The 19,726-nt window shown below is 51.5% G+C and overlaps 2 protein-coding genes across 3 annotated transcripts in view; one reads left to right on the top strand and one right to left on the bottom strand.

Annotated features, from left to right (window-relative positions):
- Positions 1–4,093: 4,093 nt before the first annotated feature.
- The window catches only part of MGLL (monoglyceride lipase), a 283,419-nt gene continuing 267,786 nt past the window's right edge, over positions 4,094–19,726 (top strand). The window contains exon 1 of the mRNA XM_033416089.2: positions 4,094–4,111. The gene's annotated coding sequence lies outside the window, so the exon portion shown is untranslated. The remainder of the gene's footprint in view (positions 4,112–19,726) is intronic.
- Positions 17,167–19,726, bottom strand: part of KBTBD12 (kelch repeat and BTB domain containing 12) — a 59,528-nt gene continuing 56,968 nt past the window's right edge. For both annotated transcript variants that reach the window (XM_004285444.3, XM_049715521.1), the window contains exon 6: positions 17,167–18,125. In XM_004285444.3, the coding sequence (XP_004285492.1) occupies positions 17,944–18,125 (182 nt within the window). In that variant the 3' untranslated portion in view covers positions 17,167–17,943. The remainder of the gene's footprint in view (positions 18,126–19,726) is intronic.

The raw sequence follows: 19,726 nt of genomic DNA, 5'->3' as shown, positions 1-19,726 counted from the left end.
TGGGTTGTGGTGAGAGCCTTCTTGCACGTTGCAGACTGCCGACCCCTTGTGGCAGACTGCTGCAGAGCAGAGGAAGCAAGCTCTCTTGGGACTCTTACAAGGGCTCTAAATCCTCATGACTTCCAATCTTATAACCTCATCTAACCCTAATTACCTCCCAAAGGCCCTACCTCCTAAAATCATCACATTGTGGGGGTAGGGGAGTAAGGCTTTATAACGTGAATTTTGGAGAGACACAACATTTGTTTATGTTTGCATAACATAAACAAGTAAAGGAAACTTTGAAACGGAAGATACAGATATGAAAAGAAAATAGGTACACTGAAACAAAATGAAGTATAAATTCCAAGAGAAAAACTATTGGATTGTCTAATCAATAATACAAAAAGGGTTCTGATGGAAAAATGAATGAACTTTTCAATTGAATCCTGAGATTTGGCTAACTGGTTTGTGAAGCTCCATGGATTGAGGTTGAATACAGTAGCAAATTCATGAAGTGATTTTTGTGACTTAGTTATAATAGAAATATTGAATATATAAAAGTCTCAGACTGTTTGACTTGCCTGGAGGTTCTCTGGAAGACCCCACTTGCAAAGCTGTCTTTATTTGACCTGACTTGGAGCTCAGAGTTCATCCAGTGCAAAAAGTCTTCTCCCCAGGGCATTTCTCAAAAACATGGAGAGGCAGTTGTTTAACTTCACAGCTGCCTGAGGCAGTGAATAATGCTTAGGACAAACAACAGGCTGGCCAAAAAGCTGAAAGGGAAAAACTGGGGAATGGGCATCCAGGGCAGCTTTGAGAAGCCCCAAAACATCCTGCTCTTCTAGAACGCCAGACGCACAGGTAGAGGAGTCACGTGCCCAAGGCTGTGACATGCTCGGGAAAGCCCTGGGAAGGCCCTGAGCTCTCATTGGGCCAACCTCCAGGCTCCCCACGGCAGGAAGTGAAGGCTTAGGCAGAGTTGTCCAGTGCTGGGCCCCTCAGCACACACTGGGAGACTTGCTGGGCCTAGAGGCTTAGGAAATGCCTGTCTTATCACTAGCTGACCACTAAGCTATCTCTGCAGAGACTTCAGTGGTCACATGTGCCTTTACAGAATCAGTTCAGATAAATCATGAAACGAACAGCAACGAAAATAAAAGGAAACCTTGGGGAGGGGAGAGAATCTGATTTCCAGAGTTGTTACATTATATTGCTTAGAATACCCAGTTTTCAACAAAATATTTTGAAACATGCAAAAAAAGAAAAAGAAAAGAGAATATGGTCCATACACAGGAAACAAAAGCAATCCATAGAAACTGTTCCTAAGGATGTGCAGACGTTGGACTTACTAGACAGAGACTTTAAGTCAGCTGTTTTAATTAAGCACAGAGTTAAAGTAAAGCATGTCTAGAGAATTAAAGTGTGAGAACACTGTCTCACCAAATAGAGAATATCAATAAAGATAAATTAATAAACAGGAATTTGGGAGTAAAAAAATATAATGAGTGGAAAATTCACTAGAGGGCTCAACAGCAGATTTCACTAGGCAGGGGAAAGAATCAGACCTTCAGGATCAATTGAGCTTACCTAGAGGAAAAGAAAAGAGAGCAAACAACGCAAAGCAAACAGGAAGTATATGACAATTGCTAGTATTGGTGAGCATGAGACCTACAAAAGGGGCTCAGTTTGGTGCAGTAGATAGTCTTTCTTGAAGGGGATCATGAGGTGTATTTTATATACACTTAGATTCCCATTATCCCAATGATAACAACAAAGTGTGTTATTGGTCATGGGCTAAACTCTGGACTCCAGAACATTCTGCTGGGATGTCTATTATTGGTAGCAGTTATATTGCAAACAGTCCTTCGAGTTGTGTGCAGTTACCTTCTTTGTCCTCTCTGTAAGACCTTCATTCCTTCCTAAGAAACCACATTTAAAGTCCAAATGGGTTCAATCTGATTTATATAAAAGCAAATCATTACTAACAGATTACTCACTGCACTTTACTGTAATCTAGTCACGTACATAATTTTGTTTTTTACAACATGACAGTTAAATCCTGTTGGTCTAGAAATATACTTACTAGAAAATATTCTTCCATGTTGAGGGAGAGATGAAGTGTTTCTTCAGGAGTGAACTATACTTCCAAATCTCTTTTGATGAACCCGGGGCCAACTTGTATGCGTCTTCTCGGGGTTCAGCTTGGATGGACAAAGAAGCTAGATGGCGGACATGACCAACACAACAGTCAATGAACATCGACTAAGACAGCAGTTAAAAACAGTATCACCGGTAGGGATTGAGGGTAGCAGGTAAGGTGGCAGATTCAGGCCCAGTTCGCAATTAAGCTCATGAAATGCAAGATTTGGTGGAGCAGTTGAACTGCAGGACGGATGGAGATGCTGCTGGGCCTTGGGACACCTAGAACCAGAGGCCAAGAGCCACTGTTCCTCACCATTGCATGTTTCTGCTCATAAAGTTCATTCTTTCCTATTGCATTGTCTTCCTTCATAAAGCAGGAAAAATGGATGTCCATAACTTAGGAGTTTCAAGTCTTCCTGTGGGGCTCACAAGTGCAAATGCTTTCTGGGGTCAGGGGAGTACCATAATTGAGTGAAGGAAGCTGGGTATGCAGTGCGGGGTGGGGGGGGCCCCATGGCAAACTGAATCCCAAATTCAGCCTTTGGATTTTTCCAAAGAGGCCTGGCATCTGTGTTCAGGTTTCCAGCCTGCATCTCCTCAAGACAGCCCCGCCTAGGAGAGCGGGAGTGCACCCGAAAGCCTGCGCCAGCTCCTGGTCTTGAAGTGTCTTCTCAGCCACAGTGGCCGCTGGGCGCAGAGCAAGGCCGGAAGGCGTCAGGTGTAGCCAGGCTTTAGGTCTCACCAGCAAGGAGGCAGAAGAGGGCGCAGCGATGTTTTCTCGCTGGTAGGAAGATGGGGGCGATTCCCTTCTTCTGATTAGAAAATAACTCAGGGCATTACAGAACATTAGAAGATACGTAAACGTACAGACAAGTGCTGTAAAAGCTCCGTAATCTCCTATCTGGAGAGAGTGTTGGTCGGTTTCCTTTGTCTTTCGTTCCTTACCTACTTTTAATATAACCGTGACCATGTATCATTTTGTATATTGCTTTTATATCAAATCATTTTTGATTTTGAAATATTTTAATATTTAAATAAGTATTCTAGGTATTATTAGGTATTGTTTTCCTACTGTCTAACATTTTTTTCCCTAAACCTCATTCTAATATATTCATGGGAGGTACATCCAGGGAGGCACCACGGTGTTCTGTAACGATTTCCCTGAAGTTAGGGGTTTAGATTGTTTACTGTTTTTTTCCTATTATAAATCACACTGGGATGAATATCTTCATGACCAAAATGTTGCCTACATATCCTGTTATTTACTCGGGATAGAATTCCAAAAGTGCGAATTTCCGGGTGGGTCCAAAGCAATAAACATTTTTAAAGTTCTTGGTGTGTATTGCCGTGTTTCTGAAGATGGACTGTATCTATTTTGACTCACAGTGTTTGGCAAATGATATTTTAAACCTGAAAGGCCCACGTTCTCAGGTGGGTCGAAAGAGGGCTGTGTGCAGGCATCTTTGGATCCAGGCTGACTTGGCCTGCAGGAACAGCTGCTGGACCTTCTAGAATGTTCCCACCCTTCCCCGCAGCCGCCTCCTTGTGCTTGGGGCGTGTGGTTTTCTGCAGGATGGTGTCGCTGCCAACTGATGCCAGCCGAGAAGCCCGTGCGCTGTCGGTGTTACCGACCTTTTCGAGTTGGTCCCCGGGAAGGGTCCTCCTGCCCCGAGTCACGGGAGCCGGCAAAATGAGAGCGAGTTCAGTTCAGAAGCAAAGGAAAGCTTTATCCTTCGACCTAAGAATGGAAGGGGTCAGCTCACGCCCCGGGACACGCTCTCCCTGAAAGGCCGGTGCGGCGCTGCTTTATAGGTTCCTGTAGTTCTCGCGGGGCTGGCGCAGATCGCGGGATCTGTGCTCCCGCGGCGTCTGTGCCGGCGGCCATTTCCCAGGAGGAGCTCTGACCTGAGGTGCCCGGTGTGAGGCCTATGCACGTGGCGTCCTGTGAGCGAGTGAAACTAGACTAAGCACAAAGGGAAAAAAACAGGTTAGACTTTATTTTCTTACCCAAATTCTCTCATTTCCCGGGAACTGGGCGACAGTTGCGGACTGCGGCCTGGGGCAGCCCAGAGCCGCCGGGCACTCTGCTGACTGCCAGGTGCACAGCGGCTGCTCTGAGCATCTTCCAGGCCTCACAGCCTCCGCAGACCAGCGGGTCCCACGTTTCCTCTCTGCTCCCAGCACCGCCTGCAGGGACGCTTGGCCGGCTCCCTTCAGGGGAGGGCTGGGCTCCGCGGGCCTCCGGCCCCAGGGGAGCGGAGCCCTGAGGCGCCGGGCTGAGCCTCCCGTATGTGCGCTGCCCCTGCTCTGCGCCGTTACCTCTGAGGGAGCAGGTGAGCCGCCTGCCTTCATGCTCGGGCTTCTAGCAAAGGGCGCCGGGGGCTGCTCGGCAGTGTTCGCTGAGCGAATGACGGCAGCACTGCTGGGGGTCGCAGGGTTAGAGGGACGCCCGGCGCCCTGGCTCCCGTGTCCCTCCGCCATCCTGAGTGACCAGGGTCGGGGCAGGACGGGAACGGGCCCGGGGGTCAGGCCTGGGGCCGTGGTAGCTGCTGTGTCTTTCCTGTCTCCTTTCCAAGCCCGGCTTCCTCCCCCGAGGAGGTCAGGGCTGCTGCGGGAAGTGGCCAAAGACAAGAGGCGGTGTGTCTGTGTTCTGATGTGCAAGAGGGACTTTGCTGTGACACCAGGGGCTTGAAAGACAGGTGCTCTGGAGCGAGAAAGGGTCTGCTGGGTGCGCTTAGCTCCAGTGTGGCGGATCTGGGCTGCTCCGTCAGGGGGACGCCTTCCATGTGCGAGGCAGGCCTGCATCTTCGTGCTCAGCCCAGGCTGCTTTGAAGAGCACTCTTGTCGAGATTCCGAGTTCAGGCTTCGGAGTGGGAAGGCCCGGCTTCAGACCCAGGGGTCTGATGAGCCCTGGCACTGCGGGCAGGTAGCCTAACCCGAGTCGTGATCTCCTGAACTGTGTCGCAGGGCTGAGAACTCAGTGAGCAAAAGTGTGTAAAGCACTTAGCATGCTGGTGCTTCCTAGAGGGGCGGGGGGGAGGGGGGTCCGTCAGAAGGTAGTTGACGATCGCCTTTGTGTCCACAAATCACTCCCCTGAGTTTTGTTAAAAGCAATTCTTTAGGGCTTCCCTGGTGGCGCAGTGGTTGGGAGTCCGCCTGCCGATGCAGGGGACGCGGGTTCGTGCCCCGGTCCGGGAAGATCCCACATGCCGCAGAGCTGCCGGGCCCGTGAGCCATGGCCGGTGAGCCTGCGCGTCCGGAGCCTGTGCTCCGCAACGGGAGAGGCCACAACAGTGAGAGGCCCGCGTACCGCAAGAAAGGAAAAAAAAAAAAAAAAAAAGCAATTCTTTATTAGTAAGCCCACTGGAAATTAGTGTGGGTCTAAAAGGACTCAGAAAATTAGTATATGAGCAAGAAGGGAAGATCAAGTCTGTCCCCTTGCTTTACAGACATTCTCCTTGCCTCGTTTCCTACTGTGTTTAACAGAGTCATCACTTTCCTAATTCCCAGACTCAGAAATTTGAGCCCATCTCACTGCTCTGTTGTGGTCATCACATCCACATCCAACACTCACCTCCTCCATGTCTTCTGGCCCATCCCCCGCCATCACCGCCCTTGTTTGGGCACAGCGTCCGCTGCCAGGACAAATGCATCACCCAGTAACTGTCCTTCCTCCCTCCTGGGAGGCCCTGTCCAGTCCACCCTCCACAGGCTTCTAAAGCGCTCCTGTCCGTTGCTCACTTGTCCTCCACGGTGTCTGTATCACTTACGATTACGTTTGGCTGCTTGTTACGGAAAATCCCAAATAACAACAGCTCAGACACTTCATTTCTCTAACTTTCTAGGAGTCTGGAAGTAGCCGTCCCAGGGCTGCTGCCAGTCTCCGTGGTCTCAGAGGCCCAGGCTCCTTCGATGTTATTGCCCTGCCACGTGTGACACCTCATAGTCCAGCATAGCTGCTCAAGTGCCAGCCATACATCTGCATTCCATCCAGCAGGAGGGAGGAAGGGAAAGTCACACTTCCTTCCTTTAAAGACCTTCTTTAGAAGTTGCATACACAACTTCCATGTATATCTCATAGGCCAGAATTTAGTCCATTGTCACACGTAGCTGCAAGGGAGGCTGGGGCATGTATAGCTCACCCTGACTAAAATACACAGCATGAGAAGTGTGCGCATGTGTCTCTACCTGGGTCACCATACCGAGGACCAAGACAGAGACCCTGAGTGCCTCTGTAGGCTCCCTGTGCAGCTCCCAGTTTCGAGACCTCCCCCAGGTGAGCACTATCCTGACCTCTGTTGCTGTCCATGACCTTTGCCTATTTTGGAACTTTGAGTACATTGAAGCGTTCAGCATGGGATCTTTTGTGTCTGGCACTCGACCTTATGTCTGTGAGAGTCATCCTTGTTTTGTGCAGTAATTTGTGTGCAGTAATTTGCTCTTTTTTTTTTTTTTTAAATGCTCTGTGGTTTTCCACCACAATCTATTTACCCCCGTTCTTGTTGATGAACATTTGGATTGTTTCCAGTTTGGGGCTATTTTTAATAGCGCTGCTTTGAATATTTGTGTACAGGTCTTTTCATGTCCCTTGGGTCTGTGTCTGGGAGCAGAATTGCTGAGTCTAGATGTCTGATCGTTGTTTCACACGGCTGTGCATTCAGATGACATCCATAAACACAGTGCTCCGTCATTATGGAAGAAGAGAACAACAGGTACTGAGCATCACCAGCAGCTCTGAGGGGTACCACTGCCCACACGTGGAACCGAGCCCTCCTGGCGCTCAGACAGTAGCTCTCTGCAGAAGCTCCGCGCCTGTCTCCCCAGCCTGAGCCCTCGCCCCGCCCTGCCCACTGCTTTTCCTCACACCTACTCTGTCTGCTGGGATGCGTCCTCCTCCTCCTCTTCCCCTTCCCCAACCTGCAGCCCCCCTCTGCTCAGACAAAACCCACGCATCACAGCACAGGTGTTTCCACCTAACGCAGCCTGCCCTGCACCCCCCGGTTGGGCCCGATTTCTTCATGCCATCTGCTTCCGCTGTGTGTTGTACCTTGGCAGTCCTGGAGCACATTTGCCTTGTTATAATTATCTCGCGGCACCCCGGGATTTAGAGTTGGCAGGGTCCTTGGAGGTCCTGAAAGCCTACGGGAACTTGGAACTACTTCTGAGATGGCTGATCTACATCCCGGGGAGACATCCAGGCCTTTACTTTCCCATTAGTGCTCTCCTTTCTTCCCCCTTCCCTCCCTGACCCGGCATCTCAATAAGTAAGAACTGATGACCTAAGATCTAAAAGAATAGATCTGAAAAGTTCTCATCGCACACACACTCGAAGTTTGCAATGATATGGTGACAGATGTTAGCTAGCCTTACTGTGGTGATCGTTTCTCTACGTGTATAAATAGCACTAATGCCCTTGTGTCTGTCTTTTGAATTATGCGTCTGGCACAAGCTATGGATGAATCTGGCCATCTCCCTTCTCCTCGCTGGCCTGTGGAGCAGAGTGATACTGGCCAGACAGGACCCACCACAAATCCACCCAAGCTCAGACAGCCCCCAGGGTGTCTGCCTGTGTTTCCTTGGCCAGTTCACACTTCTACTCTCTGCACTAGCTTTTTGACCCCTTTTTTAAATATGAGAGCATAATTTACATACACTAAAATTTACCTTTTTTCCTGTACAGTTATGCAAATGTTCACAAATGCATACAGCCCTGGGACTGCCACCACACTCAAGACACAGAAGGGTTTTGTCATCCCAGCTTCCCACGCACCTCTGTGGTTGGCCTGTCCCCCACTCTCAGCTCCTGTCCACCACAGACGTGTTTTCTGTTCCCCGCAGTTTCACCTTCCCTTTGATGTCATAGAAACTGACCCACGTAGTGTGTCGGCTTCGTCATGGGCTCCTTCTGCTCAGGATACCTTTGAGAGTCACCCATGTTGTTGGAGTCCCCGTGGTTCGTTCCTCTTTATGGCAGAGTAGTGATCCATTCTCCAGGTGAAGGACATTTAGGGTGCTTCGGGTTATTATGAGAAAAACCACTTTAAACACTTGTGTGCAGGTTTGTGCGGGAAGCTAAGTTTTTATTTCTCTTGAGTAAATATCTGGGAGCAGGATTGCTGAGTCGTAGGCTTCACCGCGAAACTGTTTTCCAGGGTGGTGGTACCCTTCTGCGGTCCCACCAACGATGTGTGAGAATTCCAGTTGTTCTGCATACTCATCAGCAGTTGGTTGTGTCAGGTTTTTACAAAAATTTTAGTCATTCTCAGGAATTCCCTGGTGGTCCAGTGGTTAAGACTCGGTGCTTTCACTGCCGTAGTCCTGGGTTTGATCCCTGTTGGAGGAACTAGGATCCATGCAGCATGGCCAAACCACCCCCGCGCCCCCCCCCGCCAAATTTTAGTCATTCTGATGTGGTATCTTATTGTGCTTTTAAATTTATCTTTTCCTAATGACTAGTGATACTGAGCCTCTTTTCATGTGCATATTTGTGATCCAGAGATTTTTTTTTTTTTTGGTGAAGTATCTTTTCAAATATTCTGCCCATTAAAAAAAAATGAGCTGTTTGGATTTTCTTACTGTTGAGTTTTGAGAGTTCTTTACAAGTTCTGGCTAAAGATCTTTTATCAGATATATAATAATATAGCTATTTTCTCCTCGGCTTTGGCTCACCTTTTTACTCTCTAAACAGTGTCTTTCGAAGAGCATAAGTTCTTCAGTTTGACGAAGTCCAGTTTGCCAAGCTTTTCTTTTATGGACTGTGCTTTTGATGTCACATCTGAGAAATCTCCATCTAATGCAAGGTCCCAAAGATTTTCTCCTATGTTTGGTTCTAGAGCTTGTGTAGTGTCAGCAGTTACATTTAGGTCTATGATCCATCTTGAGTTAGTTTTTGATTATGTGTAAGGAAGTCAGTAGAAAACGTCTAAAGTTAAAAATCTGGAGTTATAAGTGCGTTACATGGAGGTAAACACCAGAAGAAACAATTAAATGATGCTCATCCTCAGGGAAATGAGCAAGTTAAACCACAATGAGATGCCAGTTCCCACAGATAGGGTAACTGTATTTAACAAGGCAGACGATTAATGTTGTCAGGGACGTGGAGAAATCAAAACCCTCACATGCTGCTGGTGGGAATTTAAAATGGTGGTGCCGCTTTGAAAAACAGTCTGGCTGTTCCTCAAATGATTGAATGACTAATGATTAAATGCTTAATGTCAAGTTTAGATGAATGACTTATTGCTTAACTATTAAATGTTCTTCCTGTGAGGTGCCCTACGACCCAGCAGTTCCACTGTTAAATATGTGCCTAGGGCTTCCCTGGTGGCGCAGTGGTTGAGAGTCCACCTGATGCAGGGCACACAGGTTCGTGCCCCGGTCCAGGAGGATCCCACATGCCGCGGAGCGGCTGGGCCCGTGAGCCATGGCCGCTGAGCCTGCGCATCCAGAGCCTGTGCTCCGCAGCGGGAGAGGCCACAGCAGTGAGGGGCCCGTGTACCCCAAAAAAGAAAAAAAAATGCCTAAAGGAATGGAAAAAGGATGTTCAAACAGACACTTGTACATAAATGTTCACAGCTGTGCTGTTCACGAGAGTCAAAAAGTGGCAACAACCCATCAAATGAGGAAGAGATAAGTAAAAATAAAAATAGATAAATAAAGGTGGTCCATCCATTCAATGGATAGCAAAAAGAAGTGAAGCACCGAGACCTGCTGCAACATAGGTGAGCCCCGAAAACATCGCAGTAAGTGAAAGAAGACAGTCCCAGGAGACCACGGGTTGTGCAGAGTGTCCAGAAGAGGCAGTCTGTCGAGACACAAGGCAGATTAGTGGCTGCCAGGGCTGGGGGTGGTGCAGGAAATGAGGGGGTGACTGCTAAAGGGCGTGAGGTTTCTTTTTTTCTAATGAGCACAAATAGGCTGGTTTCAGACAGTACCTGTTTGTATCAGAGAGTAACGAGGAGGAGCGGAGATGTGTGATCGGTGAAGTCTCTTCATCGTAACGCCCCAATCCCATTGTTTCCTTCTGTCCTCGGGATTTCTTTTTGGGGAGATAAAAATGTTCTAAAATTGGTTGTGGCGATGGTTGCACAGCTCTGAATACACTGACTCACCCAGTTGTACATTTTAAATGGGTGACCTTTATGATAAGTGAGTTTTATCTCAATAAAACTGTTACAAACTGTGCTTGCCTGTTTCTGTCTTCATTCGATGATCTGCTTGGCTGGTTAGCCAAGACATGTTTTCCTTCGCTGGAAATTCCGCCAGGGAATTCTTTTGATACCCATCGACCTGGCCTTGTCGGAAGGTGTTTCTGCAAGCTGAGGATGCAGTGTTTGGGCTGCACCAGCCCAGCCATGACTTCCATATCTGGGCCCCAAACCCCTCCTCCCGTTGTTGCTCAGAGGTGCCCCCGGCTGGCATCCCCAGGAACAATTCGTGCGACGCTGCGGCCGAGGCAGAACAGATTGATGAGACGGAGTAAAACGGGCAGGGTGGGGCTGGAAGGAGAAAAACGAACCACAGGAGGGAGGTGGTGAGCTGAGTGAGGGGAGGCCGACTGCCGGCCTGGGGGCGGCGGGATTTGCCTCTGCAGGCCGGTTATGGGCCAGGCCAGATAGGCCTGGGGCACGAGGTGACTGGACCTGGTCCCTGCCCCCAAGGAGCTCCAGGTCTGGAGGGCATGGGAGGCCCATACCAGGGTGACTCCAGCATCGTGGGCCTTCCTGGGGTCCCAGGGGACCGACGGGAGTGGCCACGGGGACAGCCTCTCCCTGCAGGAGAATCTGCCGGGGGGGGGGGGGGGGGGGCGGGAGTGTGTGGGGGGTGGAGTGAGAGGGAGGGTAGGGGTGGGGTGGAGAAGGAGGCAGCTTGCACAGGAAAATGCCTAGTCCCAGGCCTCCCCCTGGACTTCCTGACACAGAGCGTCTGGGATGGGGCCTAGGCCTCTGAGTTATACACCCTCCCGGTGGTCTCTGTAAAGCTACAGGCTTAAGTGCGAGAATTGCATTTTTAAAGGATGTGGGGAAAGCCCCAAAACAAAACCCAGCAAAGACTATGCGGTAGAGACCATCTGGCCCACGAAGCCTGAAATATTTACTGTCTGGCCCTTTACAGAGAAAGTTTGCCGACTTCTGCTCTAAACTCTGAGGTTTGGGAACCCCCCCAGCCCACGAGTGCTTCCTCAGGTTCTAGCCCCATCTGCCCGATTGTCTGAGAAAGGCCGGTCTTCCAGGTGTAAGGGGGGATTAGCTCATGCTGGAGAGATGTAAAGATGTCCTCACCCCATGGGGACCTGTCCTTGACACAGAAGGGAGGATGGTAAGGGAACCGAAAAGGAAACGTCGGGAGCGTCTGTGTCGGGGTGCACTTGACATTGCTGGCTGGCCTTGGGAGGGCCCCCCCTGGTGGGGCTCGGGTGAGCGGCCCCCAAGGCCTCCTGCACCCCATTTCTCTCCCTCCTGGCCGCCAGTCGCGGTCGGCGGAGTCCTTCCACCCAGCTTGTTACTCTTCTTCGACACACAGCTGGCTCTCTAAGTCAAACAGGGCGACCTTTCGTGTGTTTTAAGCCTGACGGCGTGGCGTAGTGCAGAATCGATGATTCACTGCTTGTCTTTGCTCGGTGCTGTGTCTCTGAGGTTCGTCCACACAGACGTGTGTTCTGGTTTGGTCTGCTTCACTTCCGCGGGGGGTTCCGAGCACAGCTGTACCTGGACTCTCGTCCTTTCTCCTGTCCAGGGCACTGGTTTGTTTCCTTACCCCCATCGCAGGAACAGTGCTGTGAGTGTCGGTGAGAGCTGGTGGTGGGGGGAGGGGGGCCGCCGGCTCGGCCTCCAGGAGGGTGGGTGGGGCCTGAGCCCGTGACGCCACACTGTTCTCCGTAGGGGCTTCTCAGGCCTCTCCAGCGCATCCACCGCGGGGCCAGCACAGCGCCCCCCAGGACTGCCTCCGCTCCTGCCCACGAGGGCGTGAAGTGGTCCCTCTTCCAGGTGGACTTGCTCTTCCCTGATCCTAGAGGTCGAGCACCTTTTCATAGTTTATTGGCCAGTCCAGGCGCCCTTTCTGTGAAATGTGTTCATCTCTTTGCCCATTTTCCCAGCTTTTTTGCTTACTCGTTCGTAGGCATAGGCCTTCTTTCTGTTCCCTGTACTTGTAGACAACCCTAAGGGAGTTTGTCCCAGGTTCTAGCTTCTCCTGAGCCCAGCCATCCAGGTGGTGTCCGAGCAGCTCTGCACCTGCAGGTGGCTCCCTGGCCCCCAGGGAGGGAATGTGTCCTGGTTGTCAGGGCTCCCAGCTGCAGCCTTGTTGCAGGAACACTGTCCGGTCCAGCCACCAGGGGGAGGAGCTGCTTCACTGACCGTGTGTCTCAGCTCCTTGAGGTTCTGGGAGATGCCAGCCGGGGAAGGCGTGGGGGTGGGAGTGGGTAGGCACCCCAGGAGGGGATGACCGGACCCCAGGATGGTGACCGGGCCCGCTCAGCCTGGCCAGTGCGGCTGCCTGCCCTCACACTGCCTACCACACCCTTCCCCATGCGGGGCCTCAGCACAGGCTGCTCCTGGGTCTGGAATGCCCGTCGTGTTCATCTATCCAGCACGCCCAAGCCCGCCAGTCGCCTGCCCTGCGGACTGGCCCCAGGACCACTCCCCCCCAACCCCCCCGCGCCAGGTTGCCCCAGCAGTTAGTGTCACTTTGCTCAGAGAAGTGAGTCACTTATGTGATGGCTCATGTGTAGTGGTCACCTTACTTCTTTGAATCTGTGGCCCTTGTTAGAGCAGAATGGAGGTCATCCTGCAGGTCATCCCGCAGGTGACGGGAGCCTTTCCCTCTCACTGTCCCCCACAGGGATGTCATGGGGCCTCTGACAGCGCCTGCATTTACACCTGCTGTTGTGTCCCAGTGGCCCCGGCCCTTGGTATCCACGTGAAATCCCACACAGGCTGTGAACAGATGTGCTTTATGGGCAATTCTACGTGTTAGATGGCGTGTAGGCAGAGCAATGGTTTTCCCCAAACGTGTGCATGCTGACCCGCGGAACCTTTGATGGCAAAGGGGAATTAATTGCCAATCAGATGCCCTTAAGATGGGAAGGTGGTCCTGGATATCTGTGTGGGCCCAGCGCAATCTCAGGTCCTCACCGGTGGGAGGGGATCAGAAGGGGGATGTCAGAGGAGGAGATGTGAAGATGGATTGTCAGCTTTGAAGGTGGAGGAACAGCCACAAGCCAAGAAACACCAGTGGCCTCTAGAGGCTGAAAAAGCCAGGGACGTGGGTTCTTCCCAAAGCCTCCAAGGGGAGCGCATCCTGCCAACGTCCTGACCTTGGCTCCCTGAGACCCTCCATGGACTTCTGAACCACGCAGGTGTGAGACAGCGCGACACCTGGCGGCGATGGGCTGTGCCACGTGCTTGCCTGGAGAGCTGGGTTTGGACTCCAGCCCCTCACAGGAGGTCACGTCACTGTCCCTGAGATCTCTTCTCTCCTCCAGGATGTGACCGCATGGGGAGCAGGGCCAGGCTCTGGAAAAGCGCTCAGAACGTGCTGACCACCTTCCCTCTGAGCAGTCCCTCCGTGGCGTGGTGGCCTCTTGCTTTATTCTCGACAACCTGACAGGGTCTGGTGTGTGCTCAGCGGAGGTGGAGAAGGGGAGAGAGTGGTTTCTTCAGAGCTGGGGGCCGCCCCCGCCCCTCCCTGGTCCAGGCTCTCAGAGGCTGCAGGTCCTGCACTGGCGCACTTCCCTTTTGGAATGTCGCTCTACAGACCCACAGCACTGGGAAGGCTGAGAAACAGCCTTCAGTGGGGTTGCCTCCGATCTGAAACTGGTGGCCTTGGTGTGAAAAGCCTCATGTTGGCCTGGAACTTGTTAGCTTGTTAGCTCTTTCCAACCCATGTATTTGTCCTGGGCTCCACGGCCGGTGGAGACCATCCACCGCTGAGCCTCTGATGCTGCAGGATGGGCACAGCCTGCCAGGGGTGTCCTCTCGGTGCCCCCTGCCCGCTCGCTCCCGATGGCCCCCTGCCCAGCTCAGACCCACCTGCAGGAGACTGGTCTGTTCCCCGACGACGTGGCTGCTACCTGTCCTGTCTCTAAGTGGCCTGAGGCCACGTACAGCATGGCTAGGTAGGCTCCTGCATCCACCCCTAACGCTCCTGAGCTTCTGTAGAGAACCTAAGTGCAATGCAGACCCCACCCCCTAAACAGCCCCCAGCCTGGACTTTGGTGTCAGAGCCTAAAGCAAAGAATGGAGTCCCCTTCAAAAAACAGCTGGAAGAAGGGGACTTCCCTGGTGCTCCAGTGGTTAAGACTCCGAGCTTCCAATGCAAGGGGCGTGGGTTCAGTCTCTGGTCGGGGAACTAAGATCCCACATGCCACAGGGTGTAGCCAAGAAATTTTTTTAAAAAAAAGAACAGCTGGAGGAAACAGTGGAAACATCCACCGCATGGTGGTTTGTTAAAGAAACTATGCTGCATCAATGATGGAATCCTGTGTGGCTGTTAAAAAGGGAGAGCGTATGGATAGTCTTTGTAAGCACACTATTGAATGAAAGAAGAATGGAATAGAACCATGTTATATACGTTCATATATATGTAAAATGTTATATATGTAAAAATAGAGGAAGATGCATGTATATTCCTTTATAATTTACATAGTCCCTTAGCTCAGTATTTTTCCTCAAGAAAGTTTGATGGAATACACCAGAAGTTGGCAGACTTTTTTGAAAGGGCCAGAGGTCTCTACTGCACTTCCAGCGCCCTGCTGTTGCCGTGTGAAACCAGTCACAGACAATACGTACACAGTAAGCATAACTGTGTTCCAATAAAATTTATTTACAAAAACAGGTGGTGGGTGGGATATGCAGTAATCAACAACGTCAAAGGTCAGAGAGAAAAGAAATATCCTAGAGATAGCTAAGAAATGGCTCGGGATCATGAACCACGGGCACTCACCAGGCGTGCACACCTCTCCTCACTGCAAGAACCAAAGCACCTCATCACCAGCACCTCTCCCCTTTGGCAGAGGTGACATGTGTCATCCCAGGAAAAAGAGACTTTGGCAGAGGAAGGCTGGAGTATCGTTCGGAAATCTCGGGCTGCAAGTAACTCCAGGCAGCCTGAACAATAAGGAACATTTATCCTAACAGTGAGCGTCTAGCAGGAAGTCCTGTGGCTGGTTTGTTCTGTGGCTCTGCTGTGTCGCCCAGGACCAGGGCCTTCCCATCCCCTATCCCACCCGGCTCTCTGGACCAGCTGCAGCCCACTCCTCACGGCAGCGCAGTCTCTGCAGTTCCAGGGGCCCCGCAGCCTAGAAAAGTCTCAGCAGAAGAGCCCATGTCTTCTTCTCCATGTCTGTCAAAGAGCAAGAAGGCCTCTCCCCGAAGCTCCTCCGTAGAGCTCCCTTATGTCTCCTTCCCTGAATGGTCCACGTGTTGTGCTAAGCTGACCGCTGGAGACGGGAACGGGATTGCGATGGCCAGTGAGGTGGGAACAAGAAGAGCCGGGGCCCCCCGGCGGGGTGTGCTGGTGTTGGCGGAGGAGTGGGGTGCCTTGACTGTGCACCCCCCAGCTATTCTCTCTTGGTGCTCCAGCAGGGCCTGGGGTGGACAGCGTAGGCCATCTGGTTGGGGCTCTCTCTAAGGACCCCTGGTGGAGGGGGCACCACCCTTTGAAAGATCTTCTGGTCTTTCGGTTTGGCTGACCCACTGTGCTCTTGTGCTCAAACTTCTGGTATCTCTGACCCTGACTCGCGGCAGACTGCTGATGCCCTCCATCCGGCTGCACTGGCCCTGCACGGCTCCCACTGCTATGGGGCTGGTTCAGCTGAGACGCGGGCTACCACGAGGCCTCCTGCCCATCTGCTGTGTCTGCTGTCACCCTGCTCGAATACACTGGACTGTGGGGGACGGTCTTAAAGGACTTCCTCGCCGGGAGACGTGTGGCTGACGTACCAAGGCTGGGCTCCTGGGGTGGCCTTGGGGGTCTTCTGTGTGGCCCCATCTTCTTGTCTTGGCTTCCTCCGGTGCTTCAGCCGCCCTGGGAACCGCACCCCCTCCCGCCCTTGCCCACCTCACACGTCCTGGCCTCTGGGCCTCGCTCCCGATGTCCTTGAGGCTGGTCATCCCCGACTCTGATTCCTGCCCAGGAGGTGCTGAGCGTCCCCTCCTCAGATGAAAATTACATTGAATTGCAGGACGAAAACCAAAATGAAAGCGATCTTCCATCAGTGACATTTTATTTAATATTCATTTTTAGAGCATTTGCTCATTATAAAGTCAATCAGTGAGAACAGTGACGCCTCCTTGACGAGCACAGACTGAGCCGGCGTGACTGGCAGCTGCAGCTTCTGTCAGCATCCGGACCGCTTCCCCCATGCCCCCTGCTCAGCGCCTAACCATCCTGTCTCACAAGGAACAGAACTAGCAAACAGTCCCAGTTTTATGAGTCCTCCCATGCCACATTGGGACAGCCTTCAATTAAGGTGAGAACAGGGAAGACAGGGAAATGTTTGAGGCAGAATCTCTCACGCTATCCAACAACAGGAGGGCAGAGTTACAGATATGGGTCAGAGGAGCAGCATCCAGGGCCGAAAAGAAACCCTGGGTTATCTGTACCCCACCTGGACCTGGGGGGGCCGGGGATTCAGAGCGATCTCAGCCCCCATGCACATCTCTCCCTGGAACCCCAAGATGCCACGCCAAGCCCGGGTGTTCTGGGTGCTGTGCTTCGGGGAATACTGATTACGGCGATAATGATAATGAAAGTAGCAGCAGCTAAAGAACGCTTCCTGTTTTGCGTCTCACAGGCACTGTGCTCAGCGCTTCCGCACTCAATTCTCCAACAACCCTAGGGAGCACTTTCCTTCCCATTCTGCACGGGAGGAGAATAAGGCTTTAGAAAGGCTGGGCTGCCCAGGATCATGCAGCGTGCTAAGAAGCAGAGCTGGGACGAGAGCCTAGATCCCGAACTCAGTGCATCTAGAAAAGTCACGGCCCTCCCACGAGCCCCCCCCCCCAGCCCCATCCAGGGAAACTAGCAGCTTCCACTGTGGTCACGTGGCTGGAGCAGGGGCATCCCCATGCTGGCCACCCAAAGACCCACGCATGTGCCAGGCACTGCCATGGGCACTTGGGGTACACCTGCAAAGACACAGGTGTGGCCCCGCCTTCTGAGAGTCTAGCCTACTCGCGACAGCCCGCCCTGGGTCTGACTGGTCCTGTTTTGTGGTGGCAGAAGCAGGTTTCCAACTGGCTCCAGCTTCCATGGATCTGTCCCTCCTGCCTGGGTTAGCAGCTGGAACCTGGGGACACGGGGAGCGGTCATGAGAGTCACACAGTTCTGCACTGAAGAAAGTGTCTCAGTCTAGGATGGTCTTCCCCTGGGAAAGCTCTAGGGAATTTACCGACTGTTCCTGCTTAAACAAGAGCCTTGTGCATGTGAAACTCCTGGGAAATTGGTGAAGAATAACTACCAAAATGCATTCTTTGAATCCACTGGGCTTCCAGAAGCATAGACAGTAAGTAAAATAGTTGGATTTCTATGTGTTATTTAAATGTCATCCCTAAATTATATTTTGGGAGTGGCTGTTTTCTGATTATGCTCAACTGTGGGTGAAGCAGGCGGTTCCATCCCTACCCTCCAAGCTTGGGGAAGACACTGCAAAGCCTGGGTACCGGAGGGTGGACTCTGCACACACCCCCTGCAGCGCCCAGCGCATGCCGCTCTGCACCGGGTCACGACGCATGCAGTGCACACGTCCCACACATGCTGTGGGCTCTCCATCCCTAGTGCCTCCTTGGCGGACACCTTGGGGGTCCCACAGAGACACAGACCTCAGTGCCCCCCACCCTCCTCCACTGACTCTGAAGGCGGGGGGATGAGGTCGCGGGGATTCTTCCTCGCCACCAGGCAGACATCATAGCTGTCGTGCATGAGGGCGTTGACGGCTACGACATTCCACTGGTTCTCCCAGGGGTCCAGCTCCAATATCTCTTTGGAGATAATTTCGTGGCGATCTGAAAAACAGCAAAGGAGGAGGACAAAATATCAAATATCACGCAGTATTAAATTCAGAGGTCATCATTGCTATTAAACAACTTTCTCTAAAAGGTATTATGCAGCAGAAATTAATTAACAAACAGCCGAATACTGTACTGTGGAAGACACAGTGTTCCTGATGTTTAAGAAACCAAGAAAGGCCACGTGACCACTCACATTCAGGAGTTATTCAGACACTCTGACAAGGCATACTGTTGTCTCAAGTGGAAGGGGTATGCCAGGGTCGTGTTAACGATTTATTAAAGATGCCAGCAAGGCGGGAGACTGTCCTTAATTCTGCACCTGTAGGAGGAGGTCTCACGACCTCGTGTGAGTCACTGGCCTCCCTGAGCTTACGTTTCCTTAACTGCAGATAGGATGCTGGGACACAGCCAGGGTCCTCGCAGGAGACAGATGGCACAGTCTAACTGGGCAATTTAAGAGAGTTTGGAAAGGTCTGGGTAGCGTTTAGGAAGACCCACGAGGGATGGCACAACCCCCAGGACTAAGAGCAGCTGGGCCATTGCCACCTGAAAGGCCGCGGGGGAGGGGTGGGAACAGGAACTTGGAGGGGGCAGCTGCCTGGAGCTTAGCCATCCCCAGGGACCCTCCTGGCAGCCCCGCAGAGGGGTGCGGAGAACAAATGCCCTTATTCTACCCTTCTTTCTCCCAACAATTCTGGCTAAACCCAACCAGAGGCCAGAGGGGAAAGGAGCCTGTGAATGCAGCCCACAGAGGTCGGCTTTGCAGGACACAGAGTAAGATAGAGAAGGGGTGAGTGGGTTGGGAGGGCAGATGGGAGATTTCCAGCCCAGACGACTGTTTCACAACTTTATGATGATAAGAGGGGATAATGTATGGAAAAGTGCCCTGTCCTGGCATGTAACAGTCAATACTTGAAAATGGTCTATGTGCGCTTGTAAAGAATGTGGGTTTTATAGTTGTTCATATATGTTCATTAGGTCATGTCATTCAAATCTTCTACATATTTACTGCTTTTTGTGGGCTTGTTCTGTCTGTTACTCAGAGAGCTGTGTGAAGCTATCCCACTAAGATTATCGATTTGTCTATTTCTCCTTTTAGTTCTGTCAGTTTTTAGTGTACACATTTTGAGTCTGTTATTAAGTGAATACAGATTTTATCATTTATAAATTTATCATTTAATTGACCCTCTTTCTCTAGAATAAGTTCCATTAGAATTCTTTTGACTAATATCATAACTAGCAAAAGGTACAATTCTAAAGAACATTCTGATAATCTTTGTCTTTTAACTGGAACATTTAGTCTATTTATGTTTAATGCAATAACTGATATATTTTGGTTTAAATCTAACATCCCATTTGTGAACCATCCTTGTCTCACTCGTTCTTTTCTCCTTTAATGCTGTCTTTTAGACTGTTTTTTTTTTTTTTTTTGCAGTACGCAGGCCTCTCACTGTTGTGGCCTCTCCCGTTGTGGAGCACAGGCTCCAGACGTGCAGGCTCAGCGGCCATGGCTTATGGGCCCAGCCGCTCTGCAGCATGTGGGATCTTCCCGGACCGGGGCACGAATCCGTGTCCCCTGCATTGGCAGGCGGACT

Source organism: Orcinus orca, chromosome 10, assembly GCF_937001465.1.
Source record: "Orcinus orca chromosome 10, mOrcOrc1.1, whole genome shotgun sequence".
In the NCBI taxonomy this organism is placed as follows: domain Eukaryota; kingdom Metazoa; phylum Chordata; class Mammalia; order Artiodactyla; family Delphinidae; genus Orcinus; species Orcinus orca.
The sequence above is the reverse complement of the archived record's forward strand: the minus strand, read 5'-3'. Positions and strand labels throughout refer to the sequence as shown.